The sequence below is a fragment of the Conger conger genome, chromosome 12, assembly GCF_963514075.1.
Source record: "Conger conger chromosome 12, fConCon1.1, whole genome shotgun sequence".
NCBI classification, from domain to species: Eukaryota; Metazoa; Chordata; class Actinopteri; order Anguilliformes; family Congridae; genus Conger; species Conger conger.
Window position 1 is genome coordinate 39,538,197 of NC_083771.1, and position 22,358 is coordinate 39,560,554.

At 40.8% G+C, this 22,358-nt stretch overlaps 1 protein-coding gene across 2 annotated transcripts in view; it reads right to left on the bottom strand.

Moving 5' to 3' along the window:
• LOC133105450 (netrin receptor UNC5D-like) overlaps nt 1-22,358 on the bottom strand; it is a 109,347-nt gene that overhangs the window by 14,588 nt on the left and 72,401 nt on the right. The window contains exons 5-10 of one of the 2 annotated variants that reach the window (XM_061215577.1): nt 18,699-18,879; nt 18,006-18,173; nt 14,339-14,503; nt 11,466-11,570; nt 8,465-8,845; nt 6,416-6,500 (exon numbers count right to left, since the gene is read on the bottom strand). In XM_061215577.1, the coding sequence (XP_061071561.1) occupies nt 6,416-6,500; nt 8,465-8,845; nt 11,466-11,570; nt 14,339-14,503; nt 18,006-18,173; nt 18,699-18,879 (1,085 nt within the window). Of the gene's footprint in view, nt 1-6,415; nt 6,501-8,464; nt 8,846-11,384; nt 11,571-14,338; nt 14,504-18,005; nt 18,174-18,698; nt 18,880-22,358 lie in introns of both variants that reach the window. The other variant, XM_061215576.1, reaches the window with a different exon arrangement.

Consider the following 22,358-nt stretch of genomic DNA (forward strand, 5'->3'; position numbering starts at 1 on the left):
AGTTTGATGGACAATGCCTATGAACCAAAAAGCTATCTATCCATTTACTTTAGCAGCTTTCATTCCAAAAATACAGTTTGGGGAGTTTCAAAAACAAATAATAGGAAAATGTTAATCCATTGAAGATGAAAACATAACTCCCAAAATAAATATTTTTGATCATGTCTAATAGATCCTAATTGCATCCATTTATTCTATGCTATTTATGCCATAAAATAATACAATTCTGTACCAAAGAGCTTGGTGGTTGGTATGGTACAGTATTAGCACTGCTTTAAAGGCCTAATTGTAATGATGTTTCAGCCATTATCTTTCATTTCACCTGCACCTCAGACAACTGCAAAGGCAAAGAACGAGGAACAATTAATAATGAGTATTGGCCTATTGTAGAAAATGAAATCAAAGGGAAAAAAAGAAAAGAAAAGAAAAAAAGGACAATAATGTGATTACTGGGCTATTTACCTCTGAACAGTTCAAGACCAGTTTAATATACGTAATAATTGCATTCTGGTTCAATCCAAGAAACAAGTCATGGTAACATTTTACAGAGTTGTGCAGTTGTTTATCTATGGATTTTCAGGAAGTTTTTGCATAATTGCACAATATGTAACTTATACAGGCAGACAAAGAACCACGTATACTGGTAACTATAAAGTGCTTACGATCCCCAAAGAAAATGTATCTTCCTCTGCTGTTCACCATGGTTACAGTGATGTTTAATGAAAATTGTTTTACTGAAGACAAAATCATTGCTTTTCTTAGCATTTTTCTCAATTGCAATTTTATTGAAAATCAGTAAGGTAAATTATAACTTTATTTATTCTGTCGAAAACTGCCTAAATGTGACAGGGGTGTGAAAATGTCAACATTAGAAAATGGCAATAATGTTTTTTCTTAGGCACTGCTGGTGAAGAGCTTGTGTTTTCACCATGCATTCTATTTGCAGTTAGATTTTAATTACATATACTTTGTGGAGGTCACAGATTGCTGACATCCATGCACAGTAATTTGCTTTAATTACATTTAAACCTTTATCCACACTGAATAGTTTACAGTGCAACTCTCAAACATTCAGAGCAATAATTTAACATTCAGGACAGCATTGTAAAGTCATGGAGATGGTAACACGTGGGTGCATCAATATAAACTATGTAAGCCACCCAACACGCAGGATTATATATATATATATACAGTACTGTGCAAAAGTTTTAGGCAGGTGTGATACACCATGGCAAGACTGAGCACAGCAAAGCAACAACACACAAGGCAGTTATATTGCATCAGCAAGGTCTCTCCCAGGCGGAAATTTCAAGGCAGACAGGGGTTTCCAGATATGCTGCCCAAGCTCTGTTGAAGAAGGACAAAGAAACAAGCAACATTGAGGACCGTAGATGCAGTGGTCAGCCAAGGAAACTTAGTGCAGCAGATGAAAGACACATCATGCTTACTTCCAATTAATTGCAACTGGAAGATGTCCAGCAGCGCCATCAGCTCAGAATTGGCAGAAGCCAGTGGGACCCAGGTACACCCATCCACTGTGCAGAGAAGTCTGGTCAGAAGTGGTCTTCATTGAAGAATTGCGGCCAAAAAGCTATACCTCTGACGTGGAAACAAGGCCAAGCGACTCAACTATGCACAAAAAAACACAGGAACTGGGGTGCAAAAAAAGGGCGGCTGGTTCTCTGGACTGATGAGTCAAAATGTGAAATATTTGGCTGTAGCAGAAGGCAGTTTGTTCGCTGAAGGACTGGAGAGTGGTACAAGAATGAGTGTTTGCAGGCAACAGTGAAGCATGGTGGAGGTTCCTTGCAAGGGGCTGCATTTCTGCAAATGGAGTTGGGGATTTGGTCAGAATTAATGGTCACCTCAATGTTGAGAAGTACAGGCAGATACTTATCCATCATGCAATACCATCAGGGAGGCATCTGATTGGCCCCAAATTTATTCTGCAGCAGGACAACGACCCAAAACATAAAGCCAATGTCATTAAGAACTATCTTCAGCGTAAAGAAGAAAAAAGAGTCCTGGAAGTGATGGTATGGCCTCCACAGAGCCCTGATCTCAACATCATCGAGTCTGTCTGGGATTACATGAAGAGGCAGAAGCATTTGAGGCTGCCTAAATCCACAGAAGAACTGTAGCTAGTTGTTTGGAAGATGTTTGGAACAACCTACCTGCCGAGTTCCTTCAAAAACTGTGTGCCAGTATACCAAGAAGAATTGATGCTGTTTTGAAGGCAAAGGGTGGTCACACCAAATATTGATTTGATTTAGATTTATTACATTAATTTATTTTATGGCATAAAATTATCTGTTTAATTTCATTCACTCTACTACCTTTGCAGTATAGTGCATTACAATGGCTTGAAATGGGATCATTATTACTAGGCTACTGCTGGCATAGAAATAGGGCATTCACACTCTTCTGACACTGCAGCAGGATAGATTGCCACATACAATATGAGAGAATTCTAACCATCCACAGGACTACTAATAATCAAATATAAGAGGAAATGGGAAAATACAACAGTTAGAAGTAGCAGATACCATGAAGCCAGGTAGTATGGTACAAGCTAATGAAAAATGATGCCAAAATTTGTATTCTCTTACAAGAGGACACATTAACTGTCATCAATTATTGATGTAGTCTGTCCAAAGAAAAATAGCAAATAACTCTAGGGCTGCAAGAAAAGTATGCATTTGCTACTGATGCTCCTTAATCATCCACATCATTTGAACAAACAGCTATTTAATATTTCTTTCACCGTACGTGATGTCAGATATATCACACACAATGAAAGGGACGCATGGCAGACGGGAAATCTGCCTAATTTGGAGTCTGGCGGCACACCCGCTTTCTGAATTAGAGAAGAAAACGGTTGTAAGCCAGCTTTTGTATTTATTTCAGGTGGGTGTGAAGGGGCTATACGTAGGGATGTGAACAGGCACTGGAGCTTAAAACAGTTGAAATGACTACGGTTCATATAGATTTCTGTTCATACACACACACAAACAAATAGTATGATGTTTCCTGCTGCTCTTGCTAAGTGTTGCTTGAGGATATTTATATTATTTGATGACACAAATGAAGCACCATTAAAGACATGCTGTTCCCGATCAGGCAGATAACCTCCTCAGCAGAGTTTTGAGGGTATCACACAAAGGAAACCAGGGATTGAATAACCCATTATAAAATAACGGACAGGACATTGAGAAAGCCTGGTAGTGTGTCTGAAACAGATTCCAACCGATCCCTTTTTATAAAGCTGAGTAAAGGCCATATTAGTTGTATATGCCACTCAGAACAGGACACCTCCAACAACACAATCCCTGAACTGCTCCAAAGCATTCATGTTCAACTTGATCTAGAAGCAAGAGCCTGGCACCGATGATCCAGCACGCTGTTTCAGCAGCAACCCACTGCTCACTGGAGATCTCGCACGATATTCTCCTGCGTTTGGTAAGACAGTATAACAAAGCAATATAGCTACAGGCCATAGCTATATTATATATTCAACCGAATGCCAAATTACTGTATCAAATTGATTTCTATTTTGCTATAGTGAGTACTGTCGAATTTAGATGGTTTGGTTGTGGAAGAAGAATGGATTCAATTCGCCAAACGCCTCTATAACTGTCAAAGATAGACCGTGATTGACAGCTCTCTGCTTCAAATCCCTAGAAGCAGGACAGACAGGGGAAGGGAGTAAACCACACTATGCCTATCAGGGAAAAACAGCAGTCCAAAGGTAGAGGCTGAGTGAGATTAAGCTTTGCACAGACTGTCCATTTCTGAACCAGTTAAGCTTTACTACTTATCCAACACACACCATTCAAGTTATATCTACCAGAGTATTTTTATTCTTATTATTATTACTATTATTTGCCCTTGTCACAAACATTATTTTATCAACACACACACGTGTCTAAGGAAAAACAGAAGGTTACCACTGTCCTGTACTTTATTTCTTCAAATAGCAAATAGTATGGAAAAATCTGAGTGCATGCTTGTGGTCCCGCTTGTGGTAAATGACCCTAACACCAGTGGGAGGCATACTGCATATTTCCTACAAAAGTAAAACCCTCTTGCAACAGTATTTCAATTCTATCCTATTGCATCTTATTGCAACACATGATTAAGCCCCCATAGAGAATTACTTGCAAAGTACATGTAATATTTCCAACAATAATAGTAAGAATGTAAAACATTCCGAGGTCAACATTCAAATGTTGAAAACAGTTTTTGCAATGTATGCACAATGCCTTCATAGATATTCACCTTGAGCCTCCTCCCCCCAGAGTCAATACAATATAGACAGAACTTGGCAGCAAGAATAGTCCCTATCTCTGCCAAGTTATACGGACAGGGGTGGACAGCAATTTTCAGGCCATACCACAGAATTTCAATGAGATTCACGTCTGGGCTTTGGCTGAACTATTCTAGAATACAGACAGTCTTGCCTTTAAACCATAACTTCTTTGCCATGTGCTTTGGGTCCCTGTTATGCTGCACTGTGAATGTTAGCCCTAAATGCAGACATCTTGCAGATTGTGTTTTCAAACATTCCTCACGGATTTGATTGTATTTGACTCAGTCCATCTACTACTTGCTGGAAAGAAGCTTCCTAGTGCCTCTTGCTGATAAACATCCCCATAGCATGATCACAATGCCTGATGTTAGGAATGGTGCCACCTGACAGACTGTTTTCAGTTTGTGCCACACATATAGCTTAGTTTTAAATTGGCTCAACTTTAGTCTCATCATACTAAATTCTCATCCAGAAGGTCTCAGGGTCTCCCCCAGGTAGTAATAATGGTGGTACCCCACTCATGGGCAGAGATTAAGCCCCCACCAGCTGAAAAATGAACCTACGCCAATAAAACTATATATTATTACATGCACCACTAATTTAAATATCCAGGCCACTCACAGATAGCTGACTTATTATTGCTAGCAATAACAGCACCCCTACTGCAAGCAACTAGCTACAGTGTACACACCCTTTTTTTAAAATGTTTTTATCTTTAGTAATTTAGTATTTATCTTTGTAATTCAATGTAATTAACATCATGCATAATTATTATAGAAGAGTAAAAATAAAGCAAATTTAAGTATAGTTTATTTAGATAGATTTTGCAATACAGTAAAATAATAAATAATCAAAGACAAGTATTTGGATCTCCTGATGGAAAAAGCCACCCAGCTCGTCATTTCCCGCCTGGATTACTGCAACTCCCTCCTAGCCAGTCTCCCATCTTGTGCCATCAAGCCCCTCCAGCTGGTCCAGAATTCTGCAGTCTGCCTGATCACCAGTCCCCCCATCCCGCTTGTCTAACCCAAAAACTTGCACTTACGATGACTGTATTTTTTGTTTAGAACAGCACCTCATGTGTATTTTACTAGTTATGGATGTGATGCTTTAACTTGTGGAAGAACCTATGCACTTGTAAGTCGCTTTTGGACTAAAAGCGTCTGCCAAATGACTAAAATGTAAATGTAAATGTGGACTGACAGTCCACAGAGTACTCACATGGGTATATTTGGGCCATATATAAACTGGGAGTGAGTCAACTCTTTGTTATAGATTTTTGGCCACTGATTAAAGGGAAACACTTCTGTCAGACTCAGCCCTCAATCACGCCGTTTGCTCAAAGGCATTATTTTGCATTATTACTGAAAGGCTTTAAAGCAATTGAATGATTCACAGGACCACTTGAATGATTCTTTTTTTTAAGGAAAAAAAAAGTCAGAATTTGCATGCAGTTGTTGAGCTCCTTAACCCATTATGGACTAAGGTGCCCGAAAGAAAATCCATAGAAAGGCCTACGAATCACAGTGCATTTCAACAGTCATGTCTCTTGAAAAACGGTAATATGATCAAATACAACGCTGGTGTCGCATCCATCTGTTAAAGGAGATGTAACACGCAGGTCGTATCCATGTGTTAAGGGAGATGTAACTTGCAGATCGTATCCAACCATAAGGGGTTAAAAACATCCAAATAAATGGTGGTAGTGTATCATAATGGTTAACCTCAACTGCTTCAGTAAATATACAGCTGGAGTAAGCTGTGTAAATTGCCCAGGATAAGAGCAATAAAATTGCTACTGCAAATAATTATACAGTAAAATGGTAAAGGTTGATATACGTCTTAACCATCAGAAAGAATGCACACATTATTTTCATTGTAAGTACTGTATGTACCACCAGTATCAACACTGCGTGGGAGAAGCTATGAAGAGGTTGACTGAAGTATTTTGTTTGCATCTCACTGGTTAGTTGCAGCACAGATTAGCATAAGGGGACAGAGATACAGTATGGATTCAATTTACATGTGTCCTTAACGTTGAGGAATGTATGATTAAATGACAGAGAGAGGAAGAGTTTTCCTTTGCTGTACTACCTCCATCCCTACCTGCAGTCTTCCTGACTGATGATCATGTACATCTCCCATGTTGTGTCCTCATTGATGGCCCCATGTGGTACCAGTAGGCTGACTCCTGTGGAAAGACATGGGAGGTTAGCTGGGATGAGAACATGAGCAGCATCTATAGCAGGCCTATTACACTTACAACAGGGCTACTGCAATAAAAATGCTGAAATTATGGCAGACAATGCACCAGAACACACACTATACTTCAATACAATATACCTGCAAATAACTAAGGAATGTGATGCCAATGTAAATTACGTAATTAAAACTACCTGCAGTTACGCACGTGACATACTGTATGTAATAAAGGCATAAATAGCCAGCCTAGAACCTCAGCATGAACTTGCCCATCAAGAAGGGATGCACTGGGAGGAAAAGCTCTGCTCGTTGTGCCTCCACTGGTGCATACACTGGAGAGAACGCATGCTTTCTTTCCCCTCCAATGTGCCAGTCCAACGGTTAGATTTCATAAAAAAAACAATAACAGAAAACACCTTCTACCTGTCAGGGCTGTTACAGGGAGGTGGCAGGACGAGCAGCGTGAATCTTCACTATTCACCGACTGCGACAGTGTCCCAAAATTATTCTCCAGGGAGCCAGACTCATCTGCCAGCACAGAGATGTGCCAGAGGGAAACATGGTGGGTGTGGACTCGTGCGAATACATATGTGTGTGTTCTTTTGTGGCAGATGTCACTTTTTTTTAAGAAAATGAGTTCTAGCAAATCTCATAAATGAGAGAAAACGGTTAGAATTTCTAGATATTTTATTTGGTCAGAATTTCCAACAAAACATTGCGCAGGATTCCCTGAATGCCAGTCATGACAGTTTAGCCGATCCTCCACAATGCAGGGGTGGGAGAAACCAGACCTATCAAGACACCACGAGATTTGTTTCATGAATAATGATCTTGAGTGAATCTTCAATATTTCCAAAGTTGAGGAAGGCAGCCTTTTGGAGTGTCAAAATATGCATAAATTAACTCACATTTTTCATTTTTCAAGTCATTGTTAATCACTTGATGTATTTCAATTTTTTATAGGAGACAGGTCTCTCATAATACTTCCACAAACGAAAAAATGGAAAAACAATGTGTTTACTTTTTGAGATATGACGCCTCGAAAAAGGTTTCTTGTGGAAACAAATATAACTTCTAAGGTCCAATATCTTCAAAATGAAAATAGATGTTCTTTGACCGCAGATTTGAATTATACACACTTTTAAGTCCTCCCAAGATACCAAATATCCAATGATTTGGCAGTTATGGCCATTTGGAAATCGAATTGCATGCAAGTTTTTACAAGAGTGAAGTGATGGCCCCCTAAATTTGAGAAGACTCTAGCAGAGAAACTAAAGAGTGTGTGAAGCTCAAATTTTCAGGATTGTTATTCCTCATCATTGCCTACCACCACACACACAGAAGAAAAATAAAGAAATTGAAGAGATGCTGCAGTGCACTTCATTTGGGTCGAGAAGGAACGGCCCTGGTGCTAGTGCTGATTGACTATTCACTGCCACAGCAGAGCGTGTCTTTCTAAAGCTGCCTACATGTTTTTTGAATCTCTCAGATGCACTTTGGAATGTTACTGAAGAGTGTGCAAGGCTAAGATTCAGAGGCAACACAAAAGCAGATTTGTTTCACCGCTCTTGCCTACAATTCTGCCTTTGTACCAGTGTTAATATGAAAGTGATGTAAGAAATCTTTCAACAGTCTTGAGTTTTTCTTTTAAATGTCAGGCTAATTTAATGCACTCCGTGGATCCGAAGCATGGCGAAATGGCATGAAGTTCAAGCATTTGTCTGTGTCCATACACTGCAAAGAAGCATGTATGAAAAAGGCTGATATGAAAGGAAGCATGTGGGAGTCTGCAGTCTCTCTATACTCAAAGTAGATCAAGAGAGTCACAAAGAGAAACATTTACTGTGTTGGCAGGTGTGAGGCAAGTCCTCCTTCTACTCAAAATAATGAAAATCTTAAATCGTCAAGTACTATTGATCTCAGGCATAGCACCTTCTTTTGTGCGAAACTCACCTGTGTTTGGCACCACAAGCCGTCCACCTGCATGGCCATATACACCAAATGTCTTTATTGGGGCCTTGGCGGGCTTGTTTAAAGAGTTGGGTGCGAGCAGGCTCTTCTCCTGACTCTCTGTGAAGCTGTAGTTTCCATGGCGAAGCCCCCGAGGGAGGGCCTCGGGGACGGATTTCGCGTGGTACTCCGCCCGATCCGACACCCCTAAAGATACGATAAAGGAGCTTTGAACTTTAACCTTGATGTCTGGCAAGGGGTCAAAGAGAGAGGATTCACACATGAGCTCTTTGTCCATGGAGTCCTGGAAACAGATGGGGCTGCTGTAGGCGCGGCCCACCGTGAGGTCAGGAGGCGTGGACGAGCTGATCAGCAGAGGGTTTCCTGGGGTGAGAGCAAAATGGCAATTTTGTCATCCTCACAGGAGCAACAAACGGAAAGATTAATTTCATGCAATGCAGTTTGAATGTGTATGTGGACCATGACAAATTGAATATAAACAGTACAGAAGTTCCCCTTTGATTTATGCATGTCATGATAAATACAATAACAAAACACACTGCCCTGAGGTAGCCTATAGATTTATTGAAAAAAATCACAATATCAAAGATGGAAAACAGGGTATGCAAAGAGAGGGAGAAAATGAGAACGGATATGGAATCTCCCAGTTAACAATCTTGGGCCATATATATATAAAGCTTCTCAGAATTACTCGAACTTTAGGAGCCAAAAAAATTATCACCAAAAAGTAGGACCTAAGTGCTATGCATAACAGTGCTACAACCTTTTTTTGCAAAGAATAAGAGATATTCTTCAGTGCTGATCTCAGTTTGATACAAAATTAATCAAATGAATGTCCGCTAAACATATCACAACTAATTGTTAAGAGCTGTAGCATATATGTGATATGCTCAGATAATAATGGATTCAACAAGGCGAAGATCTAATTGACGCAGCAAGAAATCATTAATTACTTCAAACTGAAGAATGCAATATGACAAAAAGCATGGCAGGAAATCTTGCAAACTATTAATTGCTCTTTCTCTTCAACTAAACAAACTCCAGAAAAATGTGAGGAGAGATGATACAACGAAGCCTACTTCATGTATGATGAGAATGTCAGAGCCACAGGTCTTGTCCGAGACTCATCTCATGAGACACGTGTGCCGTAAATAACTCCGGTAACCTAGGAGAAGCCAGCAATCTATGCCACTAGGTTCTGACGGACGGTTTCTGAGATGCGTAGGGAAATCAGTGAACTGCCTGACATCATTTGGTGCTGTCAAAGCCTTGATAGAGGCATGTATGGCTCTATCTACTGTACTAAATGCTGACTGTAATCGACCCAAGTCATGACTTGTGATGGGGAAATTTTACAAAAAAACAAGGAATATTTTCAAACCCTGACTTGCTATTTAATCAATATTTCATACTTTGTATGGGTTTTGAGTTATTGCAGAATTTATATATTGCCAATCATGTGGCAGCAACTAAATACATAAAAGCATGCAGACATGATCAAGCGGTTCAGCTGTTTTTCAGACAAAATGTCAGAATGGGAAAGAAATGTGAACCAAGTAACTTTGTCGGTGGAGTGAAACTGCTGATATCCTGGGATTTTTCACACACAACAGTCTCTAGATTTTTCAGAGAATGGTGCAAAAAAACAAAACACATCCAGTGAGCAGCAGTTCTGCAGGCAAAAATGCCTTATAAATAAGAGAGGCCAGTGGAGAAGGGCCAGACTAGTCAAAGCTGACAGGAAGGTGACAGCAATGCAAATAACCCCACATTACAACAGTGGTATGCAGAAGACACACGATGTGTCAAATCACTTAAGTGGATAGGCTGTGGCAGCAGAAGACCAATGAGTCTAAAAACTAAGTCTAATAAAGCACAGGCTTGGAATGGTGAAGCATAGTGCGAATGAGTGAAATCCCACCCCAGGAAGGTCAGCCAAAGGTCAGATGGGGCTTTATGTGCAGCCCTGTTGAAAAGAACTGGAATTTATAACACTGGCACAGCAGCTGGGAGAGGTGAACCTGCAGCCACACAATTATAACAGCTTCCAAAGATGGAACTCCATGGTCTTCCCATTTCACCAACTCTGCTGTGGACTGGTACACAAGATGGCTGATGTGAGGTGAGAGGAAATGTCCATTATTGTTCTTTGAGTAAATTTGGTCAGAGCACATACTTTTTCTGATAAAGGTATTGTTTTTTGTACTTTTCTTCAGAATGAAGAAACTGTAATTTGACAGTTCTGTATAGAAAGAAATAATCCAGACTAACAAAATCACAGTTTTAAGTTTTTGTAAATGTTGCCTATGGTTAAGATAGTAATGACATGCAATGTAATGCAATGTAAGCAAATCAATCAGCTTCTAGTTACTGTAGGCCTTGTTTAGACTGACACATTTGTCAATTGTGCAAAACAACAGCAACGGTTTCAAGATAATTCCTCTTAATTATATTTGCTCAGTTCTCTACTTTGCTGTTTAACAGCCTGTACTGCCAATTATTATTCACCCATAAATTGCAGTGATACTGCAGATCCTCAGATTTAAAAAAAAGATATATATAAAAATTATATTCAGAGCAAACGCGTGGTCATTTGTTTGGTGTTTTTTTGGTTCATACTGCTCTCACAGTCTGTTCAAAATAAAATAACGAAATGACAGTCCCATTCCCATTGGTTATATTGTTTAGTAATTTCCTTTCTTTCATGGGAGTTCACATGCTTAACTGTGTCGGATAGGTGAACCATCAGGAATATTGTAGATAAATTGATTAGGTTGGTTCATTTTTCCCAAGATTTTAGCAGGAACAAAAAAATTATTTCTGGCTTATTGAGTGCTGGACTTCAAATCAATTAGGGCTCAGTCAAGCTCCACCACATTTCCCCACAAGCCCCTTTGCTCACCTTGTCTGGCTGTCCTGAAGTTGAAAGACTGGAATCCCCCCGTGAGTGTGGATGAATCAATGACGTCTACCCCGTACTCACTCTGGTTCCTCCTGTACAGCATGACTGCCACAAACAGGACAGCCATGGCAATGACTCCAGCCGCCAACCCTGAGTACAGGGCCACATCATTGGTGCTGTCCATACCTACGGTACGAGACAATACAAAGAGAGAGAACTACTTGGTATATTACGTACGTACAAAGGACGGAAGACATATTTAAATGAGAACTTTGAGCTGGAAGTCCGAGGGACGTTGTGTTTTGAGTCCTGGATCAATACAACTACACCAGCAAGTTGAACCGGAGCACATCAATATCTTGTCCCAATGTCTTCCTCTGAGTATCACAAAAGCGTTTTCCTGGAAGGCCTCCAGTAAACATGTTTTTCATAATCCCCGGGTCAAGGATTTATGGCAGAACTAAGCCAACAACTTCAGCAATTTCCTGCTCTGAAAATAGAAGCACACTGCTCAGGATCCAGATGGGTCCAGGTATCACAGACCAAGTTCATGAAGCGTAAAGCCTTTGCACTGTACGTGCTGCAAATAAGTGGCTCCATTCATTATGGAATTTCCTCCAGATCTAAGTAGGATTCAGTCAAATTCACATAATCTCTTTTAGAGCATATGCAATTCAATCAAACCAAAAAAACTGTACAGCACTAATCTGGAGCCATATCTCAATGATTTCTGCTTTGCTTTCTTCGTCCCAGTATTGTGTGTGCTGCTTGTGTAGTTTTAACATGCAACAATGTAACATTTTGTTCTAAAAAATTACTAAGAACATGGTCTATGCACTACAAAAAAAAAAGTTTATTCTTGAGACTTATTGGACTTTGTTATTTTCATACAGACGCAGCTGTCATTGCTATTTTAAGGAGCGCAATATTAAGATAATAATTAATGTGTCTACAGTGTGTGTGTGACGCGCTTATGTACAACCTCTTTTATGTTACACACACCCAGGGGCATGCATAAACATATCAAGATTACACTGTGAAAGATTATTATTGTGTATATCAAATAAGTCTATATATAAGATTAAAATGCATGTTAAAATGGAATTATCTTTGGGTTTTTTGCAGCGTGTTGAATGTGTTTGATGATTTCATGCAGAAGGCTGGGTGTTGTAATTGAGTTTAGGAAGATAAATGTGTTTGCACTCCCGCTTAGCACCGGCATATGTATAAAATCAAAGAAGTGAAAGGTGTGGAGATTTCATGGGTAATATAACAATGTTAAATTATCTAAAGTATAACATTCAGGCTTAAAATGTCCTGTGAAGCAACACATGCACCTACTAGTCATTTGCTGGAAATACAAATGCAACATCTTTGAAAAAGAAAAAGGCTTTTGCCACCCAAAACTGTAACATACAACATGATCCTCATATAATCCATATTAACTTGAGTCAGTAATGATAATGCAGCCAGTGTTCATGGAAAAACGATTTATGGAATGTAAGGATGCAGATAGAAATGGCAGCAGTGACAAATACTATTCCTAAGGATTTTAGTTTGACCCATATGCAATCGTAATGTTATTAACAATTTAGAGGTTTGCTTTTTTCTCTTATTAACTGAGGTGTTTACATCACAGTAAATATGCAACCAAAGGAGAGCTGAACTGGCATGAATTCTGGTAGGCTTATGCAACCTTTACATTTACAAAACAGCTTAATCAGTTTGCAGAGTTCACCATAACAGCACAGTTAACAATGTCAGAGTTTTTTGTATTGATTGGCCTGAGAATAACCCATGCCTTGGTTGCCAAAACCATTGGTTGCACAATGGTTGTCACACATGCACGGGGGGGGGGCGACATGGCTCAGGCAGTAAGAGCAGGCTTCTGGCAGTCGGGCTCGCCCGGGCTGTGTCGAAGTGTCCCTGAGCAAGACACCTAACCCCCAAATGCTCCTGACGAGCTGGTCGGCGCCTTGCATGGCAGCCAATCGCCGTGTGAGTGTGTGTATGAATGGGTGAATGAGAAGCATCAATTGTACAGCACTTTGGATAAAGGCGTTATATAAATACCAACCATTTACCATTTACCATTTAAATGCTGTAGATTTCCAGAAATAGATATACATATTTTTATGTGAGTGTGTGTGTGTGTGTGTGTAGTAGGCATGTTCTCAGAGCTGAAGACCTCTTTGTTCTGATCAAATTAAAGGGGAACAATGACTGCCACAAATGCATACTCCAAATACACAGGGTTACAATGACAGAAACAAGGGTAATTAAGTTGACTGAGAGATTTGACCATTTAAAGGATAATTAACCTTTTTTCATACGGAACAATCAGGGAAATGCACCTGTCTGGCTGGGTGGGACTATTTTGCACTCACTGCAGTGACAGTGTATAAGGGCAAATGGACTTATCAAGTGCCTGGAGTATGGGGATTATTCATTTTTATTTTTTGCAAATGATATTTTTACGGATTTGAGGGGATGTGACAAATTTAAAACAAACAGCTTGACTCAGTTTGAGGCTTTACGTCATGAATCAGCTTTCGATCTGCAAAAGCAGAGACATTGTGTCAGAGGTTATAGCCCATGTGGTGAAGCAGATTCTGCCAGTGCTTCCTGCCAGGCACATTTGTGCTACTGATTAGCAACATACTGTAATCATCAGTCTTGCATACAAAGACTGAATTACGAGGATATGCATTCATTTGGATTTTCCCATTTTAGCAGAGATTTTGACTCTGATCACTGGAATTAAAAATAAAAATGTGAAGTTGAATGAATTGATATCCATTCACACTGCTGTGTCATCCAATGACATCTGTGTGCGTTTGTCATTTCAGGATTTTGCCTTTTGTGTTTTTGCTGACATTCAGAAGGGTAGTTTTTGGTTGGCAGCAGCTATGACGATGATAGTGAAGGTGTGGTTGAAGCATGCAGGGACTCACTGTGGGTGCACAGGTCCCCAGTGCAGTTCTCGGTGTCCTGCGGAGCCCCCTCACACTCTTTCCCTCCGTGCTTTGGAAGCGGTGCGCTGCACTCTCTCCGGCGCTGTCTGTGACACTCTGAGGCACACGCTGACCACTCGCTCCACTCCTCCCAGCCCCCGTCCACTGCAGAAACACGGCATCAGTGAAGGTCCACTGCAGAAACACGGCATCAGTGAAGGTCCACTGCAGAAACACGGCATCAGTGAAGGTCCACTGCAGAAACACGGCATCAGTGAAGGTCCACTGCAGAAACACGGCACCAGTGAAGGTCCACATCCAGACCGCCGAGGGCTCGCTGTCACTGTACTGCTTCTTTGCTTCTTTAAAAAAAAAAAAGATTTCCAACCATTCATAAAGTTTTACTGGCCAAGTCTGCTTGCCCTCACTTTCAACCTTCCTGTATTACAACCTGGGGTACTGCATCCTAAACTGATGAACCCACAACTCAGACAGAGTGTTGCTGGGATATTTCCCTTCTTTTCTGCCAACAGATATAAGGCATGCATTCTGTGCAAGCTTTGGAAAAGAATATATATTTTGATTTGTTCATTTGAGCCCACACAATAACGTCACCACAGTTTCTAAAGGCTCCTTTCGCCTAATCTAAATGCAAATGATGTGTTTCCACCTTGAGGCCAATGCAGAGAAGTCCTCCTGCAAGTGGTTTGAGGGTGTAGTTTATGACTTAGGCCATGCATTGCTTTCTTAACGTTTGTTTTCCCCAAATATGACAAGCGCTTCTGCTGTGATTGGCAAAGCCTTAATCTTTTTGTGAAAACTCACAGTAAACAGCACAGATTACAAGATTGCAGTCAGATGTTTTCACAGGATGCAGGAATAGCTTTCTAATACTGGTATCATAAATTGGTATCATTACATTACATTACATTACTGGCATTTGGCAGACGCTCTTATCCAGAGCGATGTACAGTTGATTGAGACTAAGCAGGAGACAATCTTCCCCTGGAGCAATGCAGGGTTAAGGGCCTTGCTCAAGGGCTACACCGGGATAAGAACCACCGACCTTGCGGGTCCCAGTCAGTTACCTTAACCACCTTAACCTTAACCACTACGCTTAACCACTATGCTACAGGCCACCCTGTATATAGGATAATGCATTTATAAACCATGTAAGCGCCATTCCCTCAACAACATCAAACAAATTAACCAGAAAACCCAGAGCCACAGTCATCAATCCACTGACATTGAATAACTGAATTCCATAGACATTCTTTATCACATTTTAACTATGGTCCTCCGTAGAGTGAGGAAAGTATCAATGTGCCAGAATAGAGGGCAGTTAATGGAAATCTGAAGTGCAAAGCAATTTTACTGCTGCCTATGTTTGCGTGGGCAGCACTGGCGTGTGGGAAACAAAGCTTTTGACTGAATGTGTGCAAGAGATGTAGGAACAATAACCACTTGTTCTGTAGCAGTGAATGCATTTCTTTTTGTAGGAAGGTACTAGATTCATTAAACTCATTACAGTAACTCTGCAAAATAACCTTGAGGAAATAAAGTCTGAAAACATATGGATTCACACAACAAATGTTTGTGTTCAAGCAATGGTCCTGTCCCGCCTGGACTATTGCAATTCTCTGCTGGCTGGCCTTCCAGCATCTGCCATCAGACCCCTACAACTCATCCAGAATGCTGCAGCCCGTCTGGTATTCAATGTTCCCAGACATTCACATGTCACCCCCCTGCTCAGCAACCTCCACTGGCTGCCTGTTATGGCTCGCATCAAATTTAAAACTTTGGTGCTCGCATACCAGGCAGTTAAAGGATCAGCCCCTGTGTATATTCAATCCCTTATCAAGACCTATACACCAACAAGACCCCTCCGTTCTGCCACTTCGTGCCGTCTGGCGCCTCCCCCTCGCCACACCTGCACTTCACGCTCACGACTGCTGTCTGTCCTGGTCCCACGGTGGTGGAATGACCTCCCGGTGAATGTCAGAACGGCAGAGTCTCTGACCTCCTTCAAGTGCAGACTGAAGACCCATCTCTTCAGGCTACACCTTTCCCTCCCCAACTCACAATCACTGTGATTAGCCTTAGACCGTAATGGCACTTATGTATAGATATCGTTACTTGTATAGGTATTGTTGTTTTTTATTGGCTGTTGTTGTATTCTAGCTGCCAACAGTGGTATGCTAGTTTGAATGTTGATTGTACTCTTCAAGGGTTCTGAATTTCTGCATTTTTACACTAGGACTCGGAACTGTACTGTCCTCTCAGGTCTACTTTTGCACTTGTTCTTGTGATTGATTTGCACTTTGTTGTACGTCGCTCTGGATAAGAGCGTCTGCTAAATGCCACGTAATGTAATGTAATGTAAAAAATGATGGTTTTCTGTTCCAACATGCCCCGACCTATTATAAATGCATTATGCACAATAACTGTTAATGTGTACCATGGACTTATTCGGTCCTATTTAGCCCTCGCTCTTCTCAATTTCTTCTGAGACCAACTCCAGTTCTGAGGCCAGTGCCTTGCTCAAGAGCAACGGCAGGAGCACACCAAGGGGAAATTTAGACTTAATTAACCTAATTAACCTAACCTTCCTGTCTTTGGATGTGATGACAAGCCATATGTTATGAACTGCTGATCAATAGTGCTGAGGAAATGGTGTGAACAATTTCTGCAATGTTTTTATTTCATTTTATTCTAATTTAATCATACAAAAACTAATTAAACAGTATACTCCCTAAACGAGACAATGAAAGAATCATTTCCCCCATTTCCTATTCTTATTTTTGCCAAATTGCATTTCACATATTAATCTATAATATATTAATGTATGAAATACATTGATATTTTATTTCTGGAATAATATCTTTTAATATATTGGTTTTCATTGCTTCAAAGAAAACAAGCATATTGTTAGTGAAAGGAAAGCTGGCTCTTGGACTTGGTTAATGTGAGAGTGGGAGTGGGAGTGAGATTGTTTGTTGGAGTGAGAGTGGGAGTGAGAGCGAGAGTGAGAGTGGGAGTGGGAGTGAGAGTGAGAGTGAGAGAGAGAGTGGGAGTGAGAGTGAGAGAGAGAGTGGGAGTGAGAGTGAGAGAGAGAGTGGGAGTGAGAGTGGGAGTGAGAGAGAGAGTGGGAGTGAGAGTGAGAGCGAGAATGAGAGTGAGAGTGAGAGTGAGAGTAAGAGAGAGAATGGGAGTGAGAGTGGGAGTGAGAGTGAGAGAGAGAGTGGGAGTGGGAGTGAGAGTGAGAGAGAGAGTGGGAGTGAGAGTGGGAGTGAGAGAGAGAGTGGGAGTGAGAGTGAGAGTGAGAGTGAGAGCGAGAGTGAGAGTGAGAGTGAGAGTGGGAGTGAGAGTGTGAGTGAGAGAGAGAGTGGGAGTGAGAGTGAGAGAGAGAGTGGGAGTGAGAGTGAGAGAGAGAGTGGGAGTGGGAGTGAGAGTGAGAGAGAGAGTGGGAGTGACAGTGAGAGAGAGAGTGGGAGTGAGAGTGTGAGAGAGAGAGAGTGGGAGTGAGAGTGAGAGAGAGAGTGAGAGTGAGAGTGGGAGTGACAGTGAGAGAGAGAGTGGGAGTGAGAGTGAGAGTGAGAGAGAGAGTGGGAGTGGGAGTGAGGAACACACGCTCTTGCCCCAGTCCTCCCAGGCTAGGGGAGCTCACCTGGACAGAGCGCGTTGCATGTGATCTTCTGCACGGACATGCCCTCACAGAAAGCGCCCCCATTGAGCGGTGCAGGGTTGGTGCAGGTGCGCGAGCGCTTCTGGATTCCCCTTCCACACGGCACATTGCAGGAAGACCACTCAGTCCACAACGACCAGCCGCCATTCACTGACATCAAACCCGAAGAAATGCATGATGGGATGAAGGAGCGAGGAGAGATTTAGCAAAGGGGGTCAAAGTATAGCAATAATTTGTAACTGTTACACAAAGTCTTGCTGCAATTCATTTGTCAGTAGTCACTCGTAATGTTACCATTCATGTCACTTACAAAGCTTGAACATACCAATCAGCAATCAGTGTTTTTGGAAAAGCTGATATCCTACATTTCTTCACCGCACAGATTTAATTCTGTGATTTTCTCCTTTTTAGTATTCTTACAACTTGAGGATTTTTGGCAATGGAATCGCCTTGCAAGTCCTAGCCTTTAATTTTGACAGATCTAAGCAAACCTGACATTAACTCTCAGGACCTTATCCAGACTTGTGGAACTTTAATAATTCATTGTAAGTAATAAGTCATTTTACGCTCTCTCCCAGTTGCGTGGGACTTACACACATCTGAGATATGTGCATCCCACTGCAGTGGATTCCCAAACTCTAGCAGGCTCAAACCCTCACACTTCATGACACTCACCGTAAACCACCACCGTGGCGGTCGTGCTGCGCCGTGTAGCCACAATGTTGCTGGCCAGGCAGGTGTAGTTTCCTGAATCTGACAAACGGGCCTGGTTTACGATGAGGTTGTGGTCGGCCCGGGTGTCAATGTTGTCATCGCTGAGGGAGCTCACTGGCTCTTCATTCTTCAGCCATTCCACCTGCCAATACACAGCCAATCAGCCGGATCCTCGCTGCTCTATACAAGCCCGCCGCAATGATTGCCGTCCCTGTGGCTGAAAGCTAAATCAGGTAGTAATTAAAGTTACGGTTTTCTACTCTCATTCCAGTAACAATGCCACATCACTCATCTTGTGAATTTCAGTTAATTTGCCAATGGGTCATATTTTGTATTTTTCCTGGGCAGACAGGATGATGGGGAAGACTGATTCATAGACATGTGAATTCAACCCATTCCAGGCATACAGTACACCAGGGAACACTGTGTGTCTGCCAATCAACCTTGAGAATACTTTTAGAGTTAAGTCGCAGTGCTTTTTGATCCAAATGTATTCCCCAGAGGAACAATAGTCGTTAGGAAATCAATAAATCAAGCTCCTTTTTTTTTTTTTGCTGTAAGATCTTTTCTCCAAACAGCAGAGAACACATTTATTTTGTACTATTAGTTTAATCCGCTGATTAGTTTGGTTTCCTGCCTGGCTACTTTGAGAACTGAGGCAGTCTCCCATACTTCTGGCCTCTCAACTTTACCAGCCAATTAAAAGTTGTTCATCCCTTGTGGCTAATTTGTGTTTATTTTTATCACTATGCTCAATGACCCCATTATTGCTGTTATCTCACAGAACTGAGACTGGGAGCGAGGCCTGGCTTTTCATTCTGCAGTGTTGTTGGGTCAATACCTTGACTATTTTTGCATAACACAATCCTGAGTACACAGGCTGCCCACTGCTCCTAAGTAAGTAGGATGGGTTAAATGCAGAGGATGCATTTCATTACCTTAGAAGGCAATCACAAAAAAGTTCAGTCTAATCTAATCTAATATAATCTAATCATAGGAAGTGAAACTGTTCAAACATACCCCGACTATGGGGCACATTAAACAGCGTCCGAAATGCCAGAAGACGGACTAGAAAAATGCTAAGTCAAAGGTTGGTGAATCCACTTTTAGAGTAATCTGTAATCTGTAATGCTCATGCATGTTTATACGTATTATTTACAAAACACAATATTAGACAATAGCTTGCAGGAAAACACATTTTTTAAAATTTGAATTAATCTTTTTTTTGCTTTAGTACCACAAAGCCTCATCAGAAGCAATTATTCTGCAGATGTCACGGGATACGGGCCGTCTGTCTGTTCTTTCTTTCACCCTGAGATATCATTGAAGACTTCATCTCCGACTGTTTAACGTGAGAATGAAATGCAGCGGCTATCTCACTCTAGGCCATTCCTGCTACCTCCTATTTGGATTCTTCCAATTTGGATCTGGATATGGATGCACAGAAGCTAGGGGACTATGCCACTGAGGCAGCCCTTATCTATAAATGAAAAGAAAAACTATTATATTTCTAGGTCCCCATGAAATTACCCTGTGTCCTATAAACACATAGTAGAATTAATTACTATGATGGCTGCTAGGCCATGTAAGGCCATATACTAAAGTTATTACTCCAAGCATATGTGTAATATGCAGGGTTTTATTGACATTAACATTTAAAAAAATGTCCTCTCATTTTCAGTTTCAGCCCCAAGTAAACAGGCAGGCAATGCCATCTATTTGCCAAGATAAACCAGAGAGTAAAGGTAAACGCACGTATAACCATAAAAAATGTTGGTATTTTATGCAATGCTGAGCAGTAATTTAGTGAAAACGATCATAGACTAGACTATCAATATGTTTTGAGTTGTTGCAGATGGGAGTTAAGACATAAAGAGAAGTCAACTGTCTTACTGCATCATGCCGGCACAGTGGCTCAATAAAGGCTTGACAAATAAAAACCAATTTGCAAAGGAAAAAGAAATAAAATAATATAATAAAAGCACAAAAGTAACAACAACAACATAATAGTATTCAATATGATGTATGTATGTAGGCTTCTATATTCCTTTTTGTCCTTTCAGTTTAATCTGACACTACTGAGATGAAGCACATCTTAAGCAGATTAATCAGCTCTCTGTGCTGCTGCTGGATGCTCCTATAGAGAAAGCCACAAGCTCATCTACTGCATGATGAATACAAGGGCATAGATACAATCACTCTCATAAGTGAGTGCCTGAGGATGTGATGTAATTAAATTAGCCAAATTAGCACTTTTGTTTGATTTAAAATCACGCTGTCCGTGCCAAGCTGGAGGCAGGGCTTTCATATATTATCAAGCGACTAAGTTCCTTTCAGCAGAAGTGTTACTGTAATGGTCATTATTTCAAACAGACGAGAGGCAGGGACATACCCTGTCATCTTTACTGAAGTTGGTTTTGATGATATGAAAGCTCTAATCAACATATACTCCACAAGCATAAAAACAAAGCTCTCTGAACAGAAGAATTGAGTGAAATGGTAAATGGTAAATGGTTGGAATTTATATAGCGCCTTTATCCAAATGGGTGCATTCCATGACCACATGCAGTAATGCACAAATCTGGCTGTAGTTCTACACCATAGTAAATTTCTATAATGATAGATAAATACTCAGTGAACACTTTATTAGGTATTTATTAGACTTATTTTTTTAGACTTAAGTCTTCTGCTGCTGTAGGCTATCCACTTGGAGGTTTCACATGCTGTGTGTTCAAAGATGCTCTTCTGCATACTACAGTTGTAATGTGTGGTTATTTGTGCTACTGTCACCTTCCTGACAGCTTTTATCAGTCTGGCCCTTCTCCTCTGACCTCTCTCATTAACAAGGCATTTCTGCCTGCAGAACTGCTGCTCACTGGATATTTTTGTTTGTGCGTGAAAATCCCAGGAGATCCGCAGATTCTAAAATACTCAAACCACCCTGCCTGGCACCAACAATCATTCCACGGCAATCTGTCACCTCGATCACATTTTCCCCCCATTCTGATGATTGATGTGAACATTAACTGAAGCTCCTGACCATATCTGCATGCGTTTATGCATTGCTGCCACACAATTGGCTCAATAGGTAATCACATGAATACGTAGGTGTACAGTTGTTCCTAATAAAGTGCTCAGTGAGTGTACTTGCTTTGTACTAAAGGCTATTTTATTGACATATACTGCAATTCTAAATTAAATTATTGGTGCTGATTTAAAAGAAGATGCATTGCCTTTGCCTTGCACTGTCAAAATCAGTTCTTCAAGCAAGATTTGTCCAAGTCTTTTACTCATTCGATTCTGTTACTATTTCCAGTATTGGAAAGTATTCAGCAGAGTGACAGGGATTGCTAAATTACTCAAACAATGATATTATCAGTGTTGTTGTCCTCCATGTATGGTTGCAAGCATACATGTAGCATGAGTAAGGTGCAATTTCCAAATTTGTTTAATTGAATTGCTCTTCAGGAAAATGTTAAGTAAGACATCTTAGACATTTTGGACTCTCTCTTAAGCTGTCTCTCCATATTATATGAATCTGAATAATAATGCTCAAGCACTTAAAATGTATCTTCAGATGTTAAGAATAATTGCACATCATAAAAAATGGTGAAAGGCTTT